This window comes from Topomyia yanbarensis, chromosome 2 (assembly GCF_030247195.1).
Source record: "Topomyia yanbarensis strain Yona2022 chromosome 2, ASM3024719v1, whole genome shotgun sequence".
Classification (NCBI taxonomy): Eukaryota; Metazoa; Arthropoda; class Insecta; order Diptera; family Culicidae; genus Topomyia; species Topomyia yanbarensis.
The window spans coordinates 313,616,532-313,643,471 of NC_080671.1; the positions used below are offsets into that span (position 1 = coordinate 313,616,532).

General features: G+C 37.1%; 1 protein-coding gene across 2 annotated transcripts in view; it reads right to left on the reverse strand.

Annotated features, from left to right (window-relative positions):
• LOC131683594 (protein TANC2) overlaps window positions 1-26,940 on the reverse strand; it is a 283,296-nt gene that overhangs the window by 246,302 nt on the left and 10,054 nt on the right. For both annotated transcript variants that reach the window (XM_058965699.1, XM_058965700.1), the window contains exon 2: window positions 1,082-2,047. In XM_058965699.1, coding sequence (XP_058821682.1) covers window positions 1,082-2,027 — 946 coding nt within the window. In that variant the 5' untranslated portion in view covers window positions 2,028-2,047. The remainder of the gene's footprint in view (window positions 1-1,081; window positions 2,048-26,940) is intronic.

The following is a 26,940-nucleotide window of genomic DNA, read 5'->3' on the forward strand; positions in this document are numbered from 1 at the left end:
AGAAAAAGGAAATATTTTAAATGGTTTTCGAATGTCCCAAGCGATCTTAGCTCTGTTTTCGCTGATTTCATACTCAGTTGTATCAGTTTCATACTCATGTACCCACGATGCAGAACTATGCCACATTCACATGACAGCAAACTCGAGAAAAGCTGGACAGTTGTCACACGTAGATCCAAACTTACATAGGGTGAAGTGCCAATTTTCACCATACTAAGCAAGGTGCCTCACTAATTCGTTAATTTCTCGCCCTACAATCAATGGAATACGTAAAAATTGACATCAACAGCTTTGCTTCGTTGTTAAGAACCAATATAATAACACATATGCACTGAAAACAGTGAAATTCTCGTGTTTGAGCGCAACGAAACTTCGAATCGAGTGCCCCTATTGTTGCGCTACCATTTCACTCAATGCGTTGAACAAAGATGGCAGACACTGCTCTAACCAACGGCTTCAAATGGGTAGGGTGATAATAGAAACATGGCGCAAATGGGCTCATCACCCTATATGCAGAGAGTTGAGAGACAGATGCTTAACATTTTACTTGGACTACAAAAAATTACAAAAATAAATCACAAAAGCAAAGAAGCACTATTTTGCTACTTTTCAAAAAGATGGTTATTGACCACTGGCACTTTGTCCACCAAACACAAAAAATTTATATTTTTAGATATGTTCGCCTTTGAAAATGCACTCCGAAAACATCGGCAGCCGTCTCGCTTACTTGGTTTATTGAACCTGTTTAAGCGTCTGCTCTTTGGTCTGGTACATTTTATCTATACACGCCAGTCTGGAAGTGGATTTCGCAGTCGTTTTTTCTTCGTCAAGAATCCATCGTAAATGCATGCTGATCGTGACTTGGGATGACGTCGCTCGGCATGCCATTTGCAATTGCATTAACTTTTCACCGTTCGATTACTCAATTGTGAAATGGATCGAATGAAATCACTCTCCGTGACATTTTGGTAGGAATTCCACAAGGGATTGCATTGTTGAGCAAAGAATAGCAGTATACGAGTGATGGTTATGCAATTATTTTTTACCCTAATTCGTTTTCATACGACATTATTTCACTTACCTTTATCAGCAATTTTCTGTAGCTCTGCTTCTGTTTCTTCCGTAAATTCATCCCACCATTTCACGCGTGTTTTTTCGTTGGTCGAAAATTTCACGACTTCGATAGAAGAGTTCATTGAATTTGGTTCGCAGATTGAACTTGTCATCGAGGAAAATCCATCCACAATCGAGTTGTTCATCGAGTTGTTATTACCGATCGAAAACGTACGCGAGTCTAATAAATTTTCGTTACTTTTCACTAAGGAACTGGGATCATACCATCCGCCGACCGTGTTTGTTGAATTTAATTCACCATAGCAGGAAGTAGTCATTATTTTCGGAAATTTCTCTACCGGTCCACCGGACGTGATCATCACTTGACAGTCTACTGTGTGCGCTTGAGTAATGGATTTTTCGCGTGGTTTTTTCTTCACAGTAGCATATATTTCTATTTCTTCGTACTTCCTGTCATCCAGTTCAGATCGATTATGAACATCAGCCGAAACAACAAGTTTAGGATTAGGGTGAGCATAAATTTGGTTCAATTCTTCACATGATTCGATATCTAGTATGGCAGACTCATCCAAGGTCGTGATGAAATCATCGGCATCTTCCGCTTCCCAGCAAACTTTGCGAGCTACCAGCTCTGACTCGAAGTCAATATCTACTACATTGGTCGCTTTACGCACTAGATTCGTTGGTAGTGAGGTAAACTCATTCGTATCAACCCACGGTTCGTACATGGAGACTGGTCTTGTCGTCTTGGGAACCATCGGACGGCTGCATGCCCCAACGAGAAACTCCGGAACGTACCTATCTTTTCCAAAAGTTGCGTATTCCACACTGTCCGAGTTTCCAGACACGTAGTTGACATTGTCCACCCCAGAGGATGGCCCGAGGTCGTCGGTGTTAGTCGACATGGTGGAAATCATCGAGTCGTTGAGCAGTTTTTCCATTGAGTCATCCATTTTGTGCGAAATTGATGGTTCTGGAAAAAGAAGAAATTTAACATACAAGATCAAATTATTTAAACTTTATGATTAAGCCTATATAATTCAACATAGAGCATATATGTTTCAAATACGATGTCGCATCTCGACAATAATAAAACCACAAGGTACACATCAGGACCAAGCATTTTGTAAATGAAAAGAATACCCTAAGAAATTAATCTTAATTATGCGTATTCGTAATCAACGGCACTTAAAATTTCAAACATTTGTGTTTTTTTACAATATTTCAGAATCTACCGAATATTATTGAGTAAATAACATTAAAACGAGCGTTTTAGGTCATTGTTCAAGATGGTATGCGATACATATTCGTATAGTCGCTTGTCCAGGATCATCTCTAGTTCGCTGCAGTTTCCCTATTCTGGACGTGGTTCATTTCATAGGTGTACACCGGTTTAAAAATAGACGTAATTACAAAAAAACGAGAACTTGCTTAACGCTATGAGGGTAGCGAATTACACGATTAAATCTTCGTAGGTTGTCGTCATCAGTGAAAATACATCTGCACATTTATAGTCTATTTTTTCATGTCTCTTATATAATGAGCGAGTACGATTGCCTCGATCTACGCCAGTTTAGTAGTGATTTCAATATGCACTCAAACAGCGCAACGACATTATTCTATGTGCACATCTCAGTAACACGGATGAAAATGGATTCCAGCCGTGCACGTCATGTTGCACCTTAGACCACGCGTTGGTTTCAGTATTCTGTCATTCGCACTACACACCTCTTTTCCGCCGTCTTCCAACCTTCCACTGACAGTTTTCCACACGAACGCGAAGAAAAATCTTTGCTGGGGGTTCTTCCGATCAGGCCACACGGTACTTATGTTTTCTTCCTAGTGTGTTATTTCCTATTCGTTTTCTCGAGGAAAACGCCACCAGTTCCGTTAGTCCTATACTTTACATTCATTTGGAATAGGTACGCACACGTACATGTAGGAGATGAGGACTAAAATATATAGGGTCCTACAGAAGCATTTACATGTCTAACGGAATTAAATGTAACTCTGCGAACCGATTCGATGCAGTTGAATGGCCAGATAATGTGTTTTCTTGCATTAGAGACATTCATTACAAAATCTAGAAATTGCGATGTATATAAACACAAGATTTTTAGTTCTTATAAAGATATCATTTTTTCAAGGCGGCACCCAGGACTGTTGGAAATTGATTCGTGATGAATTTTGTATTTTGAAGAATTAATAACAGGCGAGCGGACCAAGAAATATCTACCTAATTCATGATAAACTCATGTGAAGTCGAACACCGATTAGAGCAGCTACCTATATTTTTATCAGCCTGACTTCGATCACGAATTGACAATAGGAATCTGGACCTAACTATATAATCACATGGTTAATTGATTTCATCGTTCAATCATTCCATCCCGTAATAACCTTTGGCATGGCTCACTGAAATTATTCGTTTGAAGTTCAATTTTGAACCCGGACGCTTTTCAAAACTAAATTCATGCAAAACTAGATAATTGTTAATCAAAAATATCATTTACTTCATACCGACTCACAACAACGAACGTGAGTCATTATTCGTAAAAATTGCACTGATTCTAAAAATATCCCCCCTCTAGCAAAAGTGGGATCAATCTTGTTAATATATTTACTTCTACTTTCTCCGTAGCTGTGACATGAGATGCTTGTTGCAGTTCGGACAGTCTAGTTTGAGTTACACACAGTCTAGTTATACAAACCCACTGTAAATACCTACTGTCTCTCTTACATATTTCAAATTCTATAGAGCTATGTTTCATAATTTCGCCTAATCCATTAGACTGGCTCGTGAGTAGCGGTGCGAGGCTTTTTGTCGGTCGGAACAAACAGTTAAATTTGCCGTCCTCTTACATATTTTTGACTAACAAAGCCATAACTTCGTTAAACTTCGATGTAACGTACATTTCGGTTGAAAAAATGTACGCTATATCGAATTGTACGTTATATCGAAGCATGCACGCACAATGCTCACAGGATTGCTGTTCATGGTACTTTATTCTGAAGTATTTTGACAACGCGTAACTAATTTTGAAAATATAACCTACCTAACAGTATGAAACAACTTTTCACATAAGAAAATTATACTGCCGCTATACGCATAACTGTCCCATGTGCTATGGGATTCCCCATACACATGAGACAATTATGCGTAGAGCGGCAGTATAGTGGTTCCATAAAAAAGAGATGCTACAACTAGAGCTTCCATCCCGGGAATTTATTTCCCGGGATTTTTGGATTTACCGGGATTCCCGATTCCCGGGAAATTCTGTTTTCTCATTCCCGGGATTCGGGAATCCCGGAAAAAAAGTTTTTTAATTTATTCCAAAAGTCTTAGGTTCTGCGAATGAAATTCTGTAGAAAATATCTTTACCGGCAAACATTTGGAGTGAGTAGTGAATGCAGATTGTACTTTTCCAACTGATTTTCAGATCAATGGACTATATATCTTTAGGCTCACTGATATGTTTTCGTGATTTTTTTGGATATATGGTCCAAGCCAAACTCAAAGCACTGCTAAAGAATGTTGATTTTTTCATTCAAAAATGGATTAAGTTGCCGGCCGTTGTACCGAACCATTTCCTTACAGTAGCGTTAGTGATGCGCACGATATCTCTGCAACCGATGAGCCGATTGATCTGATTTTTTAACAGTTCTTTTTATAGTTTATTTTAATAGTTAGATCTTGAATGAAAAAACTTGCAATCAAATTAGTAATGGAAATTGCGTGACTTTCTTAATAAATCGATGTGTGTTTGTTTCAAAACTTGGGATGGTTTGTAGTGATATCATGCTTAACGCAAACGCTATTTGAAGTAAGGACATTCTAGAACGTCTGCAGAAATATTTGGTCGGTTCATCGAATGCATATTTCATCTTATTTGTTATACCGTAACTGTAATATATGAAAATTTTTGGATGTATGAAAAGAAATACATAACGTTGCATCTGTCCAATATCATGCGCATCCAAACTCTTTGAATGTCGCTTTCAAGGATGCAGGCAGGATTTTTGAAGGGATACGATCAAGCAATCCAGATACTTGCTCGTAACAGGAAATCGCTGGTAGGCTTCGTCCATCGCTGCACAGTTCGTTCATTATCTGCTTGATTTTGATTCACACTTAATTCGAAATGATGCTGATCCTACTGGACGGAAATGGATTCCATATAAACTTTCCTCCTTTGATCGCACTACCCTGAAGCAGCTCAATCATTTCATTCAAAATTACCAAAAAAGGTGCTTGCATCAAATTGATCACATTCCATCGTATCAGAACAAAAAATTTCAATTTTGGACAGTAACTCCAGCAGTTGCGTTTAGTATATCGTCCCAATCGTAATCGTAATTACTAAAATTTAGGTTATACATATAACCAAGAAACGGGTTAATGTTGCGTAAACTTATTGACGAGTTATCAAATGATTGAATGATGTGTAGGCCACCTTCTGACAACTGCCTTCCAAGGAGCATTTCTAGTTTTATAGCACACTACAAATGCATTCTAAGTTTTAAGAAACGTTTCAAGAGTACCATAAAACCTTTATTGTTACTAGGGTTAGGACATATATATATATATATATATATATATATATATATATATATATATATATATATATATATATATATATATATATATATATATATATATATATATATATATATATATATATACAAACGGTTTGAAAACTTTTCAATGTATTTTTTTGTTTTCAAGTAAATCATTCATCTTTTCATTTTTCTTCTGTAATCCCGGGATCCCGGGATTTCCCGGGAAATTCATTATTTATTTCCCGAATCCCGGGAAGCTGAAAACCGTCGGGAAATGGAAGCTCTAGTACAACTATTGTTTTACTTATACGAATTAAATTATAAACCTCATTCAAAAAGCAATTATCATAGTATTATGTTGAAAATATTCTTATTCTAACTCCTTTCCTAATTATTAAGTCATTAGTTAGTATTATTCTGTCTGGGTTTGTAAAGCGTTTTGTAATATTCCCACCGTCTACGCCTCATCAAATGAAAGCAATTTATAAACTATAATCTTTAGAATAGACTATAAAGATCTACTTGATTCAAGAATTTCTGAAAATATTGCTCAGTCCGCTTTTCGGTTTCCTAAATACCACAAACCAGTCTTCCCATACGCACATCGCACACAAGGTTCGCTTTGGTTCTGTGCTCATATTAAGCCCATACTTCGTGTACGAACTCAAACACGCTATTTCGTACCTAAACAGGTGCACATGTTCGCCTGCACAACCGAACCCCATGTACGTACACGGTGTGTGCGTACACGTAGGTTCTAGGCACTAGTTTTCTCTTTCTCACTCTCATCATCACTAGCGTTGACTCTTTTTGCCTTGTGCGAATCGTTCTCGTGTACGCACGCGGTGTACGTACACGGATGTTTGAACTAGAGTTTGCACATCGTTTGCTTGGGTTTGATGTTCGAGGCGAACCTGTACATCGAGACGAAGCATGTTTGAGGTTGAACGCGTGCGCGAAATTTCGTACACAGGTACAAACTTGTCGATGTTCATGGGAAGTCTGCCAAAAACCGGTTGCAAAACGTTGACAGTTGTCCGTATAATATGATCTCTTCTTCATATTTATTTGATGTTAATACAGGATTCGAAAACAATATTCGATCCCAGTAACTGGGTTCAGGAGTTTCAGAAATCAGCAGTAAAATTTTGATAAATATCACTGGATTCCTCAGAGATCATCAAGGGGACATCATTTCATGCTTCACATGATAGCAAGCTACAAAAATAATCATCAGTCCAGGGAACTGAATTCCAGAAAATCCTAAATCAGAGTTAAATGTGTGCGCATTACTTGCAACATGATTCGTAGATCATCCTGATCAGAATGCAATTTCAAGATTGTAACAGAATGCAATTTTTTAGTAAGCTGTTTTATAAATCTGGTCTCATTAGTAGTTAAAATAACTGAAAATTATAACAAGTAACAACGCAAGATATATTTGTTTTGGTTGTGTGTTTATGATCGGGATATGGTTGATGTAATTTGATGAGCCACATGTCGAGAATGATAAAAAGGTAATCCGATCCGGTTTCAGGAAGCGATTGTATCTGATTGTCATCAAATATGATTTCATTTCACATGCTGTTTATTGACGCAGCATGCCATGGCTCTTGAACAATGCTATTCGGCCCACAGAATCAGATTCCGCAGCACCCACCAAAAAAGGTCACATCAATTTATTGCTTGTGGCACTAAAAACTGAATTCTAACCGCACTGCGCACTTACTATTCTTCTATTAAATTCTTCTCATAGACTGGATAATTCGACTGATCTGAATATGAAAGTACCATCTCTATCACTTGAAATTCATGCGTTCTGACAGCTTCAGTAGCAGTTTTATCACTCGCACTTTGAAAGTGAGGAGTCCAGGTTGGTGGGAAGTGCGCAATATTAATTTTATTTTTTATTGTTTCAGTTCGAACTTACTGATCTTGTGTTATTTATTGCGATAAATTGATTTAATATTGCGATCATACGCAAATGAAATTTGAAAATAATCGCTCTCGAAGCCTTCAATGAAGTAGCCAATTGCAAGCATGCTCATTGGAATCCCAATGAGTACATTTTAAGATTGTGATAGTGACGCTGAGACTCTCGGCTGATGGTAGTTCGGTGAAGTTTTGTTGAATTTCGACTATCAAATTTCGATGTGTACAGATGAACCTGTCCAGAAACCGTGTGGTATCCTGCCAAGAATTGAGCCACTGGGGTCCTGCTCCCACGTCGTAGGAGGCGACTGAAAGTAGGAGACCCTAAGTCAAGGTATAGTTCCGTGCCGAGGACTTGATGACTGGAGGGTCTAAAATATGCCAGTCGCGCACGGAGCATTTTGGGTTTTGCCCTTACTGTGTTATGCGAATCTCTGACACAGTGGACCATTATTTTCTTCGCAAATCGTGGGAATCAGATGATCGTGTCCCATTTAAACCTGATATGGCTCGCTAAATGCGTTAACATCCCAACTCGCTTGGTGTCCTCTAGTTGTTGTGCAATTTATGTTGGAGATGAAATGTACAGTTCTCTAATCAACAATGGTTAGAATAGCACAAATCAATCTCCAACATAAACGTACAGCAACTATGAATTTATCTCGACTCATGCAGGAAGGTAAAGCTTCCATAGCATTGGTTCAAGAACCGTATTTCCATGAAGGAAACTTCTATTTTGGAAAGTTACTTAACACTGCCTTCATTGCTTACAACAAGACAGGCATGACTAACCCACGTGAAATGCCTCGTACTTGCATTCTTGCTAATAAGGCTATTGACGCGTGTCTCATATCGGAGCTCACAACTCGCGATATGTGTTTTGTCACAGTTACACTGACTGTCGGAAACGTAGACAAAAAATATATATATTGTTCAGCATACCTACCGCATAACGAGTCATCTCCTTCTGATGATTTCAAAAGCGTTGTATCATATTGTAGCAGAAATGGGTTTCCGCTCATTATCGGCAGTGATGCGAATGCTCATCACATCATTTGGGGCAGCTCAGACATCAATCTGAGAGGCTCTGAACTGATGGAGTACATAAGTAGTACAAATCTCCATATCCTGAATATGGGAAACCGACCAACTTTTGCGAGGTCTGGGAGGGAGGAGGTGTTAGACATAACACTTTGCTCTGATAGAATTTTGCATGAACTGGGAAATTGGCAGGTTCCAAATGAAACTGAACCGTCTCTATCCGATCATAAATATATATTTTTCGATCATTTTGATGTCACCTTCAATGTGATGACATATCGTAATTCTAAATCTACAAACTGGGACCTTTTTTGTAATTAGTCAACTAGATGACTAAGATGATGTCGTGGATACGACAAACTCATTCATATTAGCATCCTACGAAGAAGCTTGTCCACTTCGACTTGTTTATCGACTAGGGGAACCCCTTGGTGGACGGCTGAGCTTGAAAGAATGAAGAAAGTTATGAGAAGAGCTTGGAACCGGCGTCAGCGTGATGACTCCAGGGCTTTCAGGTCAGCTCGTAGTGCATATAAGAAATGTCTTAAATCTGCAGAACGGGCTGGCTGGCAAAGCCTATGCACTAATGTCTCTAGTCTGAACGAGGCAAGCAGATTAAATGAAATTCTCTCCAAATCGAATGATTTTCAGATGAACTCCTTAAAAACCAGAGATGGTGTTTATGTGACGGACGAAAAAGATGTTCTTAATTGTCTCGTCGACACACACTTTCCAGGTTGTATCGATCCGAAGTTGAACAATGTTCACAGATCTCATTCTGGTGATTCGGACTCGTGGGCGTTAGCACGCACATTGGTTTCCACTGAATCGGTCAAGTGGGCAGTTGACAGCTCCATACAAATCACCCGGAAAAGATGGAATACTTCCCGTGCTACTGCAAAAGGGATTTGATATTCTTAAACATGTCTTGAAAAACATTTTGCTTTCCAGTCTTGCTACCGGGTATATCCCTAAAGCATGGCGAGAAATAACTGTTAGATTTATTCCCAAAGGGGAGCGCTCAAACTATGAAGAAGCCAAGAGTTTTAGGCCTATCGGCTTAAGCTCTTTTCTTCTGAAAGCTTTGGAACGGATCATCACATCAGGAACGTTAGTTTAGTTGAATATCCACTGCACAAAATGCAACATGCATATCAGTGTGGGAAATCCACGATCACTCTGCTTCACGATGTTGTTTACAACATTGAGAAAGCCTTCTCGCTCAAGCAATCTAGCTTGGGTGTATTCCTAGATATTGAGGGTGCTTTTGACAATGTGTCCTTCCAGTCTATTATGGAAGCGACGCGCGGTCATGGGATACCTGCATGTATCTCGGGTTGGATAAACGCAATGCTTAGTAACCGCATACTTTGCTCGTCACTGCGACAGGCGATACGGAAGTTGAGTATTAGTGGTTGTCCTCAGGGCGGCGTTCACCTTTGTTATGGAACTTAGTAGCTGACGGCTTGTTGAAGAAACTCAATGAGCTTGGATTTCCAACCTACGGGTTTGCTGACGATTACCAAATACTAATTACTGGATTTTGCATCGTAACAATCTTTGACGTAATGCAACAGGCATTAAGCGCTGTCGAACAGTGGTGTCGACAAGTTAAACTATCAGTTAACCCAAGCAAAACTTCAATGGTTCTTTTCACGAAGAAGCGAATAACAACCGGGTTCGTCCCTCGCAGTTCTTTGATTCTGAGCTACTGTGTGCGGAGTCATATTGCATTCCAAACTGAATTGGTCTGCTCACATTGAGTTCAGAGTCAAGAAAGCGTGCATGGCTTTCGGGCAGTGCAGACGAACTTTTGGAAAGACCTGGGGTCTCAAACCTAAATACATCTATTGGATTTACACGACAATTGTACGTCCAATACCGTCATACGGATGCCTTGTGTGGTGGCAGAGGGGAGAGGTGGTGACAGTCTAGTCAAAGCTAAACCATCTGCAAAGAATGGCGCTCATGGCGTTGACTGGTGCTTTCACCACGACTCCGACTGCTGCTCTTGAGGCACACATACACCTCAAACAAGAAGCACTATCATGTGCATACAGACTGCAGGTTACTGGGCTTTGGAACAGTAATCATGTTGATCTTGCTACCAGTCATACACGATTGTGGTCACAATGGTTACTCGCTTGTAGTTTTCCTTACAGGACATTCCATGTGAAGATTCCCTCTCGAGAGAAGTGGTTGTCTGGCTGTATGGAAAGACAACAACAAACGCAAGTGGTCTGTTACACTGACGGTTCTCTGATGGAGGGACGTGCTGGTGCTGGTGTCTACTGTCGTGAAATGATATTGGAGCAATCTCACTCACTAGGTAGATACTGTACTGTATTCCAAGCAGAAATCTTTGCGATTATGTGCGGGGTGCAACCGGCCCTTCAACTGAGTTTGTCCGGCAGAGTTATAAACTTCTGCTCCGATAGTCGGGCTGCAATCAAGGCCCTTAACTCAGACAAATCCCGGTCCAAGCTAGTGATCGCGTGCCGAACCCAAATCGAAGAACTATGCATTGTCAACACTATCTACCTTGTCTGGGTGCCCGGACATTGCGGTATTACTGGAAATGAATGGGCTGCCGAATTGGCCAGGGCAGGTTCAGCGGTTGACTTCGTTGGTCCTGAGCCCGCGCTGCCAATTTCGACAAATTGGATAAGGGAAAAAATACGGTCCTGGGCTTCGTCCGAGCACCGCAATTATTGGAGAAATCTACAAACGTGTCGCCAAACAAAGACGTTTCTAGAACAACCATGCCCAGTGGTTTCGAAAAATCTCTTACATTTTTCGAAGCTCCACTGCGGCATGCTGACCAGGGCTTTAACCGGCCACTGCAAACTCAATTATCACATGGCAACTATTCAGCGCGCTGAGTCTTTTTCATGTGATCTTTGTGAATCCGACTACGGAACCTCATATCATCTGATATGCAACTGTCCAGCGCTAGCGCAATTGCGATTTCGAGTCTTCAGCCGTCCTTATATAGACGAAACCATGTTTGGTCGACTGAAACTCAGAGACATACCAAAGTTTCTTATCCAATGTGGTAAAGAGCTTTAGGCTTATTCGCAGGCAAGTTGAACTACTTGTGAGTTTAACTTACCTGTTGTTTATTTTTGTTTTGTGCTGTTATTTTTCCCACCCTTCCAATTCTACTTCCCCACACCTCCTTGTCCTTTCCTTCCACTCAGGAAATGATGAAAACACACGGCAAGGCACAAATCCCCGACTACATACGGGGAACGTGCCATTTGAGCCAATATATTCTAATTCCTGATACTGATCTTGTGTTATTTATTAAGATAAATTGTTGATTTAATAAATTGCGATCATACGCAAATGAAATATGAAAACAATCGCTCTCGAAGCCTTCAATGAAGTAGCCAATCGCGAGCATGCTCATTGGAAGCCCAATTAGTACATTTTAAGATTGTGTGTAACATATTGAATTCTTAAAATATAAAATACATGCATAATTCAAGAGAAATTTGGACCTGAAAAATACATTTAAAAATTTGTACGTTATATCGAGGAAAAATGTACGTTATATCGAGTGAAGCTATATCGAAGGCACGTTATACTATGTTCACACTATAGAGTTAAAACATGTTACAATAATTGGCAACAAGAAAAACGTAATCAAGATAGCGTTAGAACACGTTTTAACTCGTAGTGTGAACGTGGTATTATATCTAGAGTACGCTATATCGAAGATTACCTGTATTTCATAAATGCAGATTTTGGTGCATGTGAAAATTGTTACAAAATAGTTAATAACTAATAACAAGAAGTCTTTGAAATTTAGCCAGTTTTTTCCATTGTATTTTTTTATGAAAATTAATAAAAAAAAACACGAGATTTGCTAAAAATATTACTTTATTTTAAGATTCTGTCAAATTTGGTAGCATCGTCACGTATCTCATTTTTTTGCAGATTTTTCATAATCAATTTAATCGTTTTCAGTCCTTTTCTCAATAAAATAAATATTGCACCTAAAAATGATAAATAGGAATATTTTTTAAACTTTCAATAAAGAAATGAATATAAAGGAAAAAGCACGGACACAATAAAAAGGACGGAATTTCCTTTAATTTTTATCAATTCGCTATCAGCAGAATGAAGCACATTCAAACTTGATCAATCAGCCTTGTAGCAGCGTTATGTTTCAATCATGGTGCATAAAGTGAGACTACGGCTTCGTTCACACGATCGCACTTAACCTATACGTGTTCGATATGGTAGCCCTTTGCAGATTTTGATCTATGAAATTCTAGTTTTCTTCCCCAAGCTAAAAATTGACATCACATCTTAGAATATCACCAAGCATAGTTTTTGGGTGAATAAAACTTTGGGCCACATAACTGTTTAAAATTTGAGGTTTAAAATTTGAGGTCGATTGGTTATGACCCGGCGTAGCGCATTGCGTTTGAAATTTGCATTGGAATGTGTATGGGAATAGCTGCTCTTTACATTTTTAATCCTAAAGACCACAGTTTTCCTGCAGTATGCAATTAATTAAACAGAAGTATAGTTCAGGATATACCCAACAGCTTTGCAGGAGGTTGTATAGTACTATAACGACTCAGAACAACGGTTCAATAGTACGAATTAAATGGCAAAAATCTATGATTTCAGCAACACTGCGCAGTGGTCCAAAATTAAAATTTAGCAGCAATTTTAACTTTTTACTAATGCAGAAGTTTGTAGAGCATTGTCAATCGGAGTTCACCGGTGGCAGCCCTTTGGAAGAGTCACGAATATCGATCAAAACCAAAAAAGATCGAGTGATGGGCTTCGTCAGAGTATCATGGATATTTTCGAGTACTTTTGAATCTCGGAAAATATTACGGCAAGATGATGCGCTTTCTTATCTATTGTTCAATATTGCTTTGGAATGTGTGAGCGAGGATTGGCACGAGTCAAAGATATTCATAAGTTTTTTACATTTTAACGACATTCATTTAGCTTTACGACATTCAGATTATTGGGTAGGGAAAGTTATGAAACTTAGAGCCATAGTACCCAAGTAAGTGAGATTAAGGATGTGGAGAAAACAGATCGGAAAATTAGAAGTGGCAGGGTCATTAGAACAGGCTTAATATCGTACGGGCTTAATCTTTGTCTTCTGTTAATGAGGGTCGAGCTTAGGCAGAATAACTACGAATCACCCGAGTTCACTATGTGTCCTGATAAAGGTAGATGTGTCTATCTTTACCGTGACAACCGTGTCACGGTGTGCGTTTCGACTTCGTCTCATCAGAATCCAACGTTAACTTAGCGACAGAGACAGGGAATATGGCATAGTAAATATTGCATTGGCATTGGTTTTTATCAAATAATTATTTTTTTCCCAGTGCCCAACTTGAATTTTGGACTGTAAGTAGGGAACATAATTACCTATCTTGGAACAAAATTCCATCCAAATCAAAGATGGAGTTTTTTTGTAAAACGACTTTAAATTTTTAAAATTGATGTTATTTAGTGTAGGAGTAGATGAAGAATTTTTTCAATTTTTTTTATTCATAAATTTGACTAATTTTGTGAAAATCACTCCTAAAACATTTTTTAGGATTTGTTATTTTTAGACTACAGCTATTTGAAAAAAATGGTAAAAAAAGTTTGACCCTTTTCAAAAGACATTCTAGATCATTTTTGGAAAAACAAAGTATGCAAAGTGGCTTTTTGTGACAAAGTCTTCCTATACAGAAAGCTTCATTCAAATTTGAGAGGGTGCTGCCAACTCTGAATACGATTTAGCGCGAAATTCGTCTATAACCCCTTAAATCAAACACGTCATATTGTATTATTAACATTCAACGACGCAGGACACTTTGCTGGTAGCCTAATTCATCAGCCATCATTGATAGACAGAAGACCTACGCTCAGAAAATGCCGAGTGCTTAAGAAAATAGAATCGCTACGTGACGATTCTATGAATTGAATGCACAACAACCGGAAGCAAATTAATACGTCAACTTCATCTTTGTCTGCATGTTTAGTAATTGCGTTGCGACAGAAACATTATCATAATGACTGTACCCAGAATTGACTAATCAACTTCCAGAAACCCCAAAAATTTACCAATTACCCAAAACAATGGATTTACATTCCTAACTCATAAGACGGAACAGCGGGATACAATCGTAAGCAACAAAATGTCAGTCAGATTACAGTATACAGTATGCGCCTTAAATAGGCTAATACAGTATCTCCTTAATTTTATGTACTCTAGTCACTATTCCAAGCAATTATTATTTTTTTTATCATCGGGATCTCAACTGTCATTTGATGTAAATAAAATAGTTGTGTTCGTTTAAAAATAAGGACCACATATACAAGTTATTCCAAGCATGGTGCTCGCCCAACGACTTGAAATTTCGGTCACTGTGGTATGCTATGTAGTTACCATACAGCGCATGAAAAGTGCTTGGCTTTAAGCACTATATCTTCTGGCGAGCTAAACATGTTTCCCTTCCAAGGAAAAAATCCGAACGAAATTTCGAATTGCGTATACAGGAAAGAAAGATATACTTCGTCAGTTTTTCATTATTTAGCTGGATAGCTGGCTCACCAAAGCTCAACGCATTAAGCTGTGTCGAACAGATGACCAAAGATAGTATATATACTGGTTCCTAATCACCTTTTACTACCGGAAAATTCGCAGCATTGCCTGTATATGAACAAATAAGTACACTGGCAGCGGTGCTACTATTAGCAATTTTTGAAACACATGACATTCAGATGACAATGTTTAACTCGAAAGTAAAACCAAACTCCTTCTAATTACGGTGTGGTATTGTTCCTAATGTGTTCTTAGAGAAAAGTCATTAATCTTAAACCAAACCAGTTTTTCCCAACCTCGTTTACTGTCGTTGACCCACATGTTTCATGTAGAAAAGCGTGACCTCTACGACTTCCGATGGATCACCCAGAGCAGAAGGAAGTAATTGTCGCATTGATTTATGCTTGTCAGCTCTATCCGCCCCCGAGTTCGCAATGAGTTCACAGCGATGCAAAGATGTATTGTTATTAAGCCTTAAGAAATTCCTCCGAAAATGTAGCGACTGGTAAAAATTTAGCACAATGTTTAAAAATAAATCCGGCACGGTACGTCTGAGCGCGGATATAGCAAAAAATAGCAAGAGTCTTGTATTGCTCAGCATAGCGAGGATGCATGTCATATTCCTAGCATGCATGCCGATGGATGGTCGGTCTCTGCGGCCAATACCTACTGCATTCAATCATCAGCATGCACGCATCCGACGACGTGAGTGCATCATCTTGTTTGACATTGACTTTAGAACCGACCGGGCGCGCCGTCGACCACATGGCATGGGCGTAATGACGCGAACACAGCCAAGTCGCCGCCAACGATCACATCACGATCGAATGCTGGCTGCTGCAGTTGAGGTGAAGAATTAAAGAAATTTTCAAACAACCTCAGATGGATGCATCCTGTTTGCAGTGCACTGATTGATTGTATAAGGAAATTGTCTACCAACAACTGGGGTGCATGGAAAGACTTCTGGGGGGAACTTTAGGTTCTATTCTAGCTTCACAAATAGCGGTCGTTATGCATGATTGGGCAGAATCCTTTGTCTTTCTACCATGCCTCATTTCAAACGCAGTATCTAGCGGAAAGTGTTTGAAATGACAATTCTAACCTAGGGTTGTGAATCCATTATACAAACCGCTTAAACCGCTTAGATTGGCTGATTGAGAGTATCATCAGAATATGACAATAGATGACTACAGTTATAAAAAAAACCATAGGAAATTACACATCACTTGCATATGCGTTTTCATGTTAAAAAACGAACCAAATAATCATGAAATCAGTATTTTGTCAATATTCATAATAAAATCGTTCAATGGTACGTTTTGGTTTGTATGTTTCATTTTTTATTCTGATTATGGAGATTTCAACCTTTAGGTTATAGGGTAATTTCGGGAGAGATGCCGCGTCGGGTGAGATTCCGCACTTTCTATATCTCGTATATAGGGTCACTTTTATACGGTAACATGATATTGTGAGATTGTCTTTCGAAGAATTACAACACTGGAAATGTAAAATAATCCTTATTATTAACTCACGACAATTTTATTAACGTTTGTGTGCGTCCAGTTGCATCACGGAGTGCCGAAAGTTTTCCAGTACCACATTAAAATTTCGTTTTTTTACATTTTTCGATTTTTTTTTTGGTAAATCATGTATTGGTTGAATAGCTGGGACCTTTTAGAAAGCATTCTGATCATGAGCACGGTTATTCATAATTTCAGAGGAAAATATCGTCCCATACAATTGGGAGAGATGCCGCATCAAAATTGCGGGTGAGATGCCGCACTCGATGGCGGAGGATACGTAGCTAAAATGTATTTTTTTCACCTCGGAATGTCATTGAATGATCATTTGCGTCAGGTATAAGTTATTAATAAGGTATATCCACAAACTAACGGACCTAACACAGTGACATATAGGAATATGAGTCTATTTATCTATATATTTAAACGGGCGATACGTATCTAAGTATTAGTTACTTCGGTTTAAAGTTTCAGGCACTAATTTTAGTGAACGCTTTGTTTTGTAGTTGATTTGTAGTGATGTAAATCTTGGGATGAAAATGAAAATTTCATCGAATTGATGTTTTTCCAAATGAATCTTCCAAGAAAAAACCTAAGTTGTATAAATTCATTGTTGGGAGAAGCAACCAAAAAACAGATTTTAAGGAACCCCTACCAACACATAGATATATATCGCTCGTACAAACATATAAATAAATAGTACCCTTAATAAAGTTACTCCAACTTAACCGTTACACAAGGTTGCAAAAGAAAAATATTTTTGAAATGCTGAATAAAAAAATATTTCTAGAAATAGTATTACCCCTTAAGAAAAATTAAGATGCTGACCGATTCATAGGTGTAATCAAGCTTCATGAAACTCAGCTGAAGATATCTAATCACGAAAACATCAACGATAGCTAAAAATACTTTTGATCACCATTTTCCAGTTTGTGACCATAGTACGGCATCTCTCCCGCAATGACTTTTTTTTAAATGTTCATGGAAATTTCATGTTTTTTTTTCATGAAAAAAACCATTTCACAGTATTTTAGAAACTTGTCGCAGTAGATAAAAAACGATTTCATCAAATATTGAACGGTTTATTTTGATGCAGGATAGATTTTAAGAAATGCGCGGCATCTCTTCCCAAATTACCCTACGCCTCTTTTTCGGGTTAGAACAATCTCCTAAGAAAAATTTGTAACCCTATGTGTGTGGTTGGGAATCGAACCCAGGTGAGCTACGTACAAGGCAATCGATTTACCAACAACCCTATGCCAGCCCGCATATTTTATTGTTTATACACTAGATCATATAATTCATTATGAAAATACTTGTATTTTTATATCATCATTGGAATTTATTCAGATTTCTGGACAACATTCCAAATAATGCTGACTTTTTGAGTACTCGAAAACACTTAATAGAGCATCATCAAAACCTTAACGAAATTTTCGAGATGCTTCATTTCGTAAGAATTCTATTACAAAAGCTTCGCGCAAGCTCAAAATGGTTGATTCACTTATACCAACAAAGCATAAGGTTGGACAAATGTTAGAAATCCAGAGATTAGCTAAACTATTTTGAACACAACGACGAAGAAAAATTATGTTTTATCAGTAACTATGATAATTAAATAGAAAAATAAATTTTTATATAAAAAATTAAAAATATGTAGAGTTGTTTGGAAACTATTTTTTTGGAATAGGATAACTGCGTCACATTCAATGGCATGCTTTGAACATTCTTTTTCAGAGTTCCTGTAGACTCGTCTGCCATCATAATCTGACCCTAAAAGCATTCTTTTAGTTGCGTTCGACAAAATTTCCCTTTTACAAAGGTCTGTTGCCTATAAAATCTGATTGCGAGCCCATGCTGCTTTTTATCAAATTCTTCTGGTAAAACATTTGATTTTTAAATGCAACTCTGCCCTTAAACCGTATTGAAGTATCCAGTTCCAAATTGTTTGCAATGTTAAGTACAATTCAAGTTCATTGCCATCTGCTTTACGAACGTAGAAGCCGACAAGCCACATTTTACTTAGTTAATTGTTTTTAAAATAGGCTAGTTTGGACATTCAAAGATTTTTTTTGGTATTTTGAGCAGAATTGTAAGAAAGTTTTTGCTTTTACGAATCCAGTGATGCTACGGCTGTTACATAATACATACAATGTTCGCATTGAAAAAAATGACATAAACTAAGTTAAAAAAATTGTGCAAAAGCGCACAATTTTTTTTAACTTAGTTTCTTCCTTACATACCCCTATTACCAAAAATACAAATTCTCGCAAAAAAAAAATGCAAAAAATTTCATAATCTAATTCATAAACAATAAAACATGCGAATAAAAAAGTAGATTTGAACGATTTTGTCAAAAATATTGAACAAATATACATGGATATACTTTTTTTACATACTGTATTGTGCATTTCCATATGTAAAACTATTGATTTCATCCATTCCTCTGCCAATTAATTCTATATGTACAACAAATTGATATTAACGTGAAATTTAGATAGAAATCTTAGTCAATGGTACAGTCGTGATTCGCTGGTTGGGCCACAGCATCTGTCCAATTTGATTCGCTAGTCGGACCGCAAATGCATCTGTTCACATCTCTAATTGTTGTCAGTTTGATTGTCAAAGTGAATTTGACGTCAGATTTGACATTAAGATGCTGTTTAGTTGGACAAAGGTCCAACTAGGTCCAACTAGCGGAGATCCAATCACGACTGTATTTCTTATCATGTTGATGTGATTTTCATACAATGTACGCATGAATTCCATTTGAATATCACATTGTCCACTTTCGATTGGACATTGAAATTGCAAACGTGTGCTTTTCGTGTGTTTTAGAAATTAATTAATTCAATCGTTTTCTACAAGATATTAACGTGTCTAGTGTTTTCAGTGGACAATAATCTTTTTCGACCAACTTGCAAATAATCAGACAAGAAATATTATAAAATTCTGCAGATGTGTTTCTTGGTCTAATAGTCAGAACGTTTGCAAACAGAAAGTTGAACGCCTTAAAGTATTTAAGATAGATATTTATCGTCTTCAGCAAAATTGTTCGCGGAAGTAAGAGCTACAAATTTGCTGAAGACGCCAACTTATTCTGGGATTAATCAGCAAAAACACAATATCAAAAGAAAGAATTTGAATTGAATCCATCAAAGAGGGGTGGGGAAGGGTATATGTCTATGGGTTTCAGCGTGAAAAAACACCTTTTATGATTATTTTTTAAATATTTGGGTGAAGCGAATTGATCAAAACTTTTGTACATTATAATGTAATATTTCAATAACATTTTGTAATTCTTCTATGCAAAAATATTGACAAACTCCACGTAGGGATTAAGTATTTTATGCATAGAATGTGTATGAAAAGCTTGAAATAAATCGGTTAAGTAGTTTTTGAATGGCAGTTAACACCGCAAATCGTGTTTTTTTTCCAGAGACGTTTTACAAAAGATTTCGTAACCGTGTCGCTTGTCCATATTTTTGCATAGAAAAACTACAGAATGTTATTGAACTGATACATTACAATGTGCAAAAGTTTTGATCAATTCGCTTTACCTAAATTTCTAAAAAATTGCAAAACACAGTGTATTTTACGCTGAAACCCTTATCACCCTCAATTATCCGAAGATGTTATTGGAATAAAAATAACTGTTTTGACGTTAATAATTGATTGCATGTTTTGGTCTTATATTACTAGCTATGGGAAAATCATAAAGAATTTTCGTCCGAATTCATTGTTAAATATCTCTTCTGATAATCGTCCGTTTATCTGTGTTGTCAATTTTGCCAGTTAAACTCAAAAAAACTTTAAAAAGTGCCTTCTTTACGCACACATTTATCCATATCTTGGAAACTAAACATCAGAATCAAAAACAAATTAATAGCATTCTGTCGTTAGGTCTTGCATTTGAAATTAGTTGGGATAAAATCGGTTTATCCATTGCTAATAAACACGAATGATAGTTTGCCACATACATACACACACAGACATTGTCCCAGATCGTCGAGCTGAGTCGACTGATATATAAGACTCGGCCCACCAAGCCTCGGAAAAAAAACATTTGAAAGTTTGAGCGAATTCCTTTTATGAAAAATGTTCTGCCGTTCCAATTATATCTGTCCTATGTTGCAAATTATCCAGTCGAGAAAAATGCGATGAAAGTTTAAAACATGTTCTTTTGCCTAAGACTAAACTATAGGGGAGAGTGGGTACACTTGATCCTACTTTTGTTTTTTTCTCATAACTTTTCAATTAAAGAAAAATTGTAATTGCAAAATTTGCCACTTTGTAGTCAATTCGAACTGTAAGAGATATAAATAACGCGTAAATCCGAATACTATGTCCTATCAGTAATATAAATAGTTTTGAAAATCGTGTCGAAACGAGGCTTTTGTGAAAACGTGTGGTAGCTTGATTCCCCGCCTACTAGGACTAAAGAAACAAAGCACACTATGACTAATAGAAACGAAATTCAGTTAATAACCCATCCTGATAAACTAATTAATAAGACTACTTTTACCACAGTAGAAAGTGAAGACAAGTATTTGCGGTAAATCAGTCCTGTTCAACTGGCTTTTCCAACCTTCAATAACTTATACCATAATTTGTTTAAGGAAAACAACATGTTAGATCAATTATTAGTGCTAGGTACTTTATGAAAATGATGTTTTTCTATTTCTATACCATTCTATACTAATGACAAGGATCAAGAATACCCAGTGTTACAGGGATCAAAGATACCTGTTGTATAAGGTGAACAAAATTCATTTTTTTTTGCATGTGTGTTAAACTTTTTATTCGAAAATCATCTTTTTCTAGATAACAACCCTTTGAAAGTAATCGTACTTAAAATATCAAACAACCGTTCAAAAAATTTGTAAAAAGATCTTCGAGATGGATTTAAACACATATTTTCTAAAATATTATACAACTTTTCTAAACCAATAGTAATACATTCGATTTGTTTTTTAAACATCATAAATGACCAAATACTTCATTTTCTTTTTATATTGTGATGTCTTATAGATTATGAGATATGGCCATGGAATCAAATATCCCCAAGGATCAATTGTCCTCACTTTTCCCGTACTACCTGCATCCCGTTTGTCATTGTATTTCCATTAACTGGACTTATTTTTGATGACTCACCATGAAATAAACGTTTTGTCATCGTGAAATTATTTCTTTAAAGTCGAAATTCTTTAGTGGGATAATTGGTCGGTGTTAAGTCAGACCGGCCTAAGTGACAAAATATTGATTTCGAGAAAAACGAGTTTAAAGTTTGAATCGCAGCATCCTTTACATTATTATTGGAAATTAATTTTTGCCGTAATTCTTGTTTATTGTTACATATTTCAAATCTGGCAAGAGTCGAATGTAGCAGACGAAATTCTGTATATATTGCTATAATCATCTCATTTTTTGATGTTTTGCGACTTAGTCCGGTCTGACTTAACACCGACCAATTATGCTTGTAATATTGATCTAAAGCTAACTGGATCAAAGCATGCTCGTCCCAGTACGCGTACTAGCAAACCTGTAAAACTATTGGCGCAGAAAGTTCGTTTTCCGTTGTGTTGCGGTAACGATATCATCACGAAAACGAATGCGTTAGAGCTAGACGCATGTGTAAGCGATAGTAAAGATGAAGAAATCTGACGTACTTAAAACCATACTATTTTGCCATTTCTTTGATTTCCTTATTGTTGTTTTTAAAAAGAAGCTAAGTTCCACATTGGAATGTAGAACCATGGTTTTGCTTCAGACAAACCCTACAATTTGAAAAGTTTACATGAAAATATACTTGATATCATAACGTTTGGCGATGAAAAGTCAAAATCGATAAAAAGTGATATGGGACCGCTCAAAAACAGTTTTCAGTGTAGTTCAATAATGAGCAAAAAATTATTCTCTTTCTACATTCGCTTCCTTGACAAGCAACAGACATTTTTGGATATATAAGGGAGGCACTATTGAATTAACTAAACTAGTTTATTTTTGTTTTATTGTAGAGGTTTTAGTTCAGGCACCTTTTTTGCGATAGAATCTATACGTATGGGTGGGGTTTGGGAATCCAACCCAAATCGATAATATCTCACGAACTATGCTTTCATTTCACATAACGTTATGTAGCATATTCTAATCACTATTCATGATCAATATCGTTCCGCATGTTTCGAGGTTGCAGCAACTGGGTTGGATGAACCGACGTCGAACTTCCGAAACATTTAGTAATAAAAACTACTCTTTCAGGCGATTTTGTTTTCATAGCTCTTTGTACGCACATGTTTGAAACCGTTGTAACACCTTTCCTTGTAAATATACGCACACCCTAAGCGATAAACCGTGGCGCTGCTGCCCTTAGAAGCGTAAATAGAGAAGGGAAAAAAAGATATTTGGAAGATGAGTAGAAACAACACGTGTCTCAAGGAGGAAAACTGTGCCTTTCCCTTTAAACCGAGAGGGACAAAAGAAACCCCAAGATCTTTGAACCCTCGACGTGTTCACCAGGATCACGTTGCTCAGTGATTCGGTACGGCAGTGAGAATTTTCTCTCGGGTTTTCTCACTGGCAGTTTGTTCGTGGTTGTATGTTGTTATTACTTTTGGAAGTCACTGACTTTAAGTCGGTATATGAGGAAGGTCAACAACCGACTAAAGATTTAGTTGATGATGCGCTTCCTTGTTGATGTATTGAAATGTAAGCCACTCACGTGGTGTAAAACTGCTTTCCTATCGATAGATAAAATACTAACGGGCCGGGGGCTGACTGCTTGAACACATGCGTAATTACGTACCTATGTACATTTCGACTAGGTCGATTCTAATACTGTAGGCGTCATTTCACGGATAAATAAAACTGTTTAGAAATGTAGAATGGTGTTTAGAAATGTTTCATTTTGTTCGGAAGTTGAACGGACGTCAGCTAGCGGGCACACTTCTTAGGGGGTCTAAAGTTTCTAAGAACGCCGTATGGATAATGTCTCTTGGTCCGCGTTTAATTTATTATTTAAAACATAATAAAATATTGCAACTCCACTTCCTATACACAACCGCCGTAGCAAATCGAATGCTTCCTGTTTGGTTGGAAGAAAGCACATTTTCGATAATTTGGAACCTTGAAACGACGGACGTGTGGAAAACTGCAAAATCAATTCACACCAGACAACAAAATCATCAACAATATGGTGATTAGAATAATCGGATGAACAAAATTTTGTAATACTATGGTGGCAACAGAAAATGTAGGTCCCACCGTAGACAGGGAAATGGTTAAAGCTTGGAAACAATCCCAAGAAAATATTATTCCTACTAATGTAGGTATGTAGAGAGTGTGATTTTGATGGGCTACGATGATGGAAATGGATGTTAGCTGTTGATTGATGGACGAATTTTGTGATGGCAGAAGTTTGAAAATGGTGATTTAATATATATGTATTGGCCTGTTGGGGCGCTGTTTCCTTATTGACGACTGATACATGATGAGAAATTATGAGTTTTTTGCTTCAAATCACTATATCTTGGGATTTGCTCAAGTTATAGTTTTAGATGTTTTTATGTGTAATTTCTGAGGAACATAATGGCATAAAAATTTTCGAAAGAAAAATACACGAGATGTGAGAAAAACACATTTTTAGTTTTAAACTGGAAATATAGCATATTTGGCAACACTGAAACCAAAAGTTACTATTTTGTCTAGATTCCCTGATTCATTTTCTTCAAAATGCACCTAACCGATTTTTATAGACCAAATTAATACAAATTTTGTCATCAATACACACCTATGCTATGACACGTGTTAGTGCGACTTTTGTTTACATTTATAGTAAAAACTCGCAATGTAGTCCACCGATCTTCGTAATATTTGCGAGATTAATACAGAATAGATAGAAGCATCAATTGTGTTCTCTGAATTGTTTCTACTATTTATAAGTTACAAGATATTCAATCTCAAACTTTAAAAATCGTTTTTCTCGGAATGTGCTAAATGGCGCTTGTCATAAGATATCACAACAGTGACGATGTGGTAGTAGATAATCGTGCAAAGCCGCACATTTTTTCTGTTTCTTTAGCGCTACAGAGTAATCTTCTGTATCTTGAGTTTTTCCAATGGAAAAGAAGCTAGATCCTCAAAAATATGTAAAAAATATGAAAATTTATTATCTAGCGCATAGATTGTAAGTTTGGAAGTTCTAAGGATTTCATTGGTGTAAGAAAATAGAAATAGGTTGACAAACGGCCGAGATACGATTGTTTGATTGTTTTCTGTACTGACTTACAATTACTGTTTTTCAATGGCTTCGAATTTACATTCTTTTCATTCTTTTTTGATCACCGTATTTGTAAAAGATATACTTATCTAATAGTGAAGAAAAATTTTAAATCGCGAATCATCACAGCTAAGATATGGCAAGTCAAAGTGAGTGTTCCCACTTTTTGCCGCTGACTTTGTTTTACTCTTTTTATTATAACTTGCGGTAGACAACTCAATTATCCTACTTTTTAGTGCAACATGTTTGCGAAAGATATATCTTTCCACTGCTGAAAGTTTAAAATCGATTAGGTAACAGCTGAGATTTGCCCGGTCAGAGAAAGCGTTCCCACTTTTTTCATCCCAACGGATAAATAACAACCCAACAGAGACTTACCCAAAACTACCCGAGTAATTACCGAATGATTCTAGGATTCTAAATTAAAACTCCCGACCAACATTCTGTCAACATAATGAACGAACCGCTTTCGTTTGCGGAATCATATGTCAATAAAATCATGATTTTATGTCCCCAACCGGTGTTTCAGTCGATTAAATCTAGTACTAGATTTACACAGATTAGCCGATCAATATGTGAACTCAAAAATACATCCGACATAACCCAATTTAGTCGATCTCGAAGGGACCCGAATTCGTCTGTCGAGCGTGTAATTTCGCAGCTGACAAATTTCCTATGAGGAATCTCCCATAAATGACGTAGCATTATATGGGGGATGGGGGAGTTTTGTATTTTGTGATGATGTGACGGCTGGGGGGGGGGGGGGGGGGTAGGGGGTCATGTCATGCTACGTAGCTTTTTAAAGGGGAATAGAATAGAATTTTTAAAAAATTTACGGGGAAAAGGGGGGGGGGCAGAGTTACCGTCAAGCTACGTAATTACCAGGGGGTATTTAGAGGTTTGTGACGAAATGCTACGATGGGGGAGGAAGGTGTTAAAAATCACTCAAAAAATGCTACGTCATTTATGGATCATCCCTGAGATTATTTGAAGCGGTTTATGATTTTTCGCCATTACAAAATATTTTGCTAAATATTTCACATTTGCACAATATAAAGACCAAAAAACTATCTTTGCGCCGTTGAGTTTCGCACTGGCTATCTCACTGTGACGGGACTTGTAGCTGTAATGTAGCTTTATCTAATTTAAAATCAAGCGCTCAGCTCATACAAATTATAAAAAAATACATTTTTCACACTGTCCTGAGTATAACAGATGAATTGATATAGATCTTTTTTACTGATTATAACAATAATAACATAATAATTGGATAAACAACTTCAAATCTCTACATAAAGTGTTCGGTTACGTTTGATTTTCTTATGATTTTGCTCTAATCAGCATGCGCAAAAATTTAAAAATATTAAATTAGTTATGGAATTTGTGTTTCGACTTCGTCTCATCAGAATCCGACACTTACTTGTTGATAGAACTAAGCTAGTGCCGGACTGACGCTAGCTTCAACAACAAAAACACGATTTAGGGTTCTGAGCACACATCTTGTCCTGTGTGATGTCCCGCAAGGAAACGAGCTCATTTTAAACTGATGTGAACTAATAAAATCGAAACATTTGGTTTGGCTCAGTCATATTTTCTTAGCGGAGAAAAATTAAGGTAAAACTATTTTTTCTCCACTAAGGAGAAAATTGTTTGAAATCACATATGCACGATAAGGGCACAAAACCTAAATTGACCACATAATAACTAATGGGTGCATTTCAACATTTTTGACAATTTACATATAGAACATATGCGTGTACTTGAATAAAATAATATTTCTTCCACATAGTCGTATACTTAACTCATTAGTGTCCGATTTTATTATTTTTTTGAGCTTTCAAACCGTCATTCGAAAAAAAATATTTTTGTGCACAAAGTAGCTGATATAATAAGAAACGATTGGTAAAAATTTAGAATAATCGGTAAATTAGTTTCGGAAATATCGTGATCGCCGCAAATGAAACTCT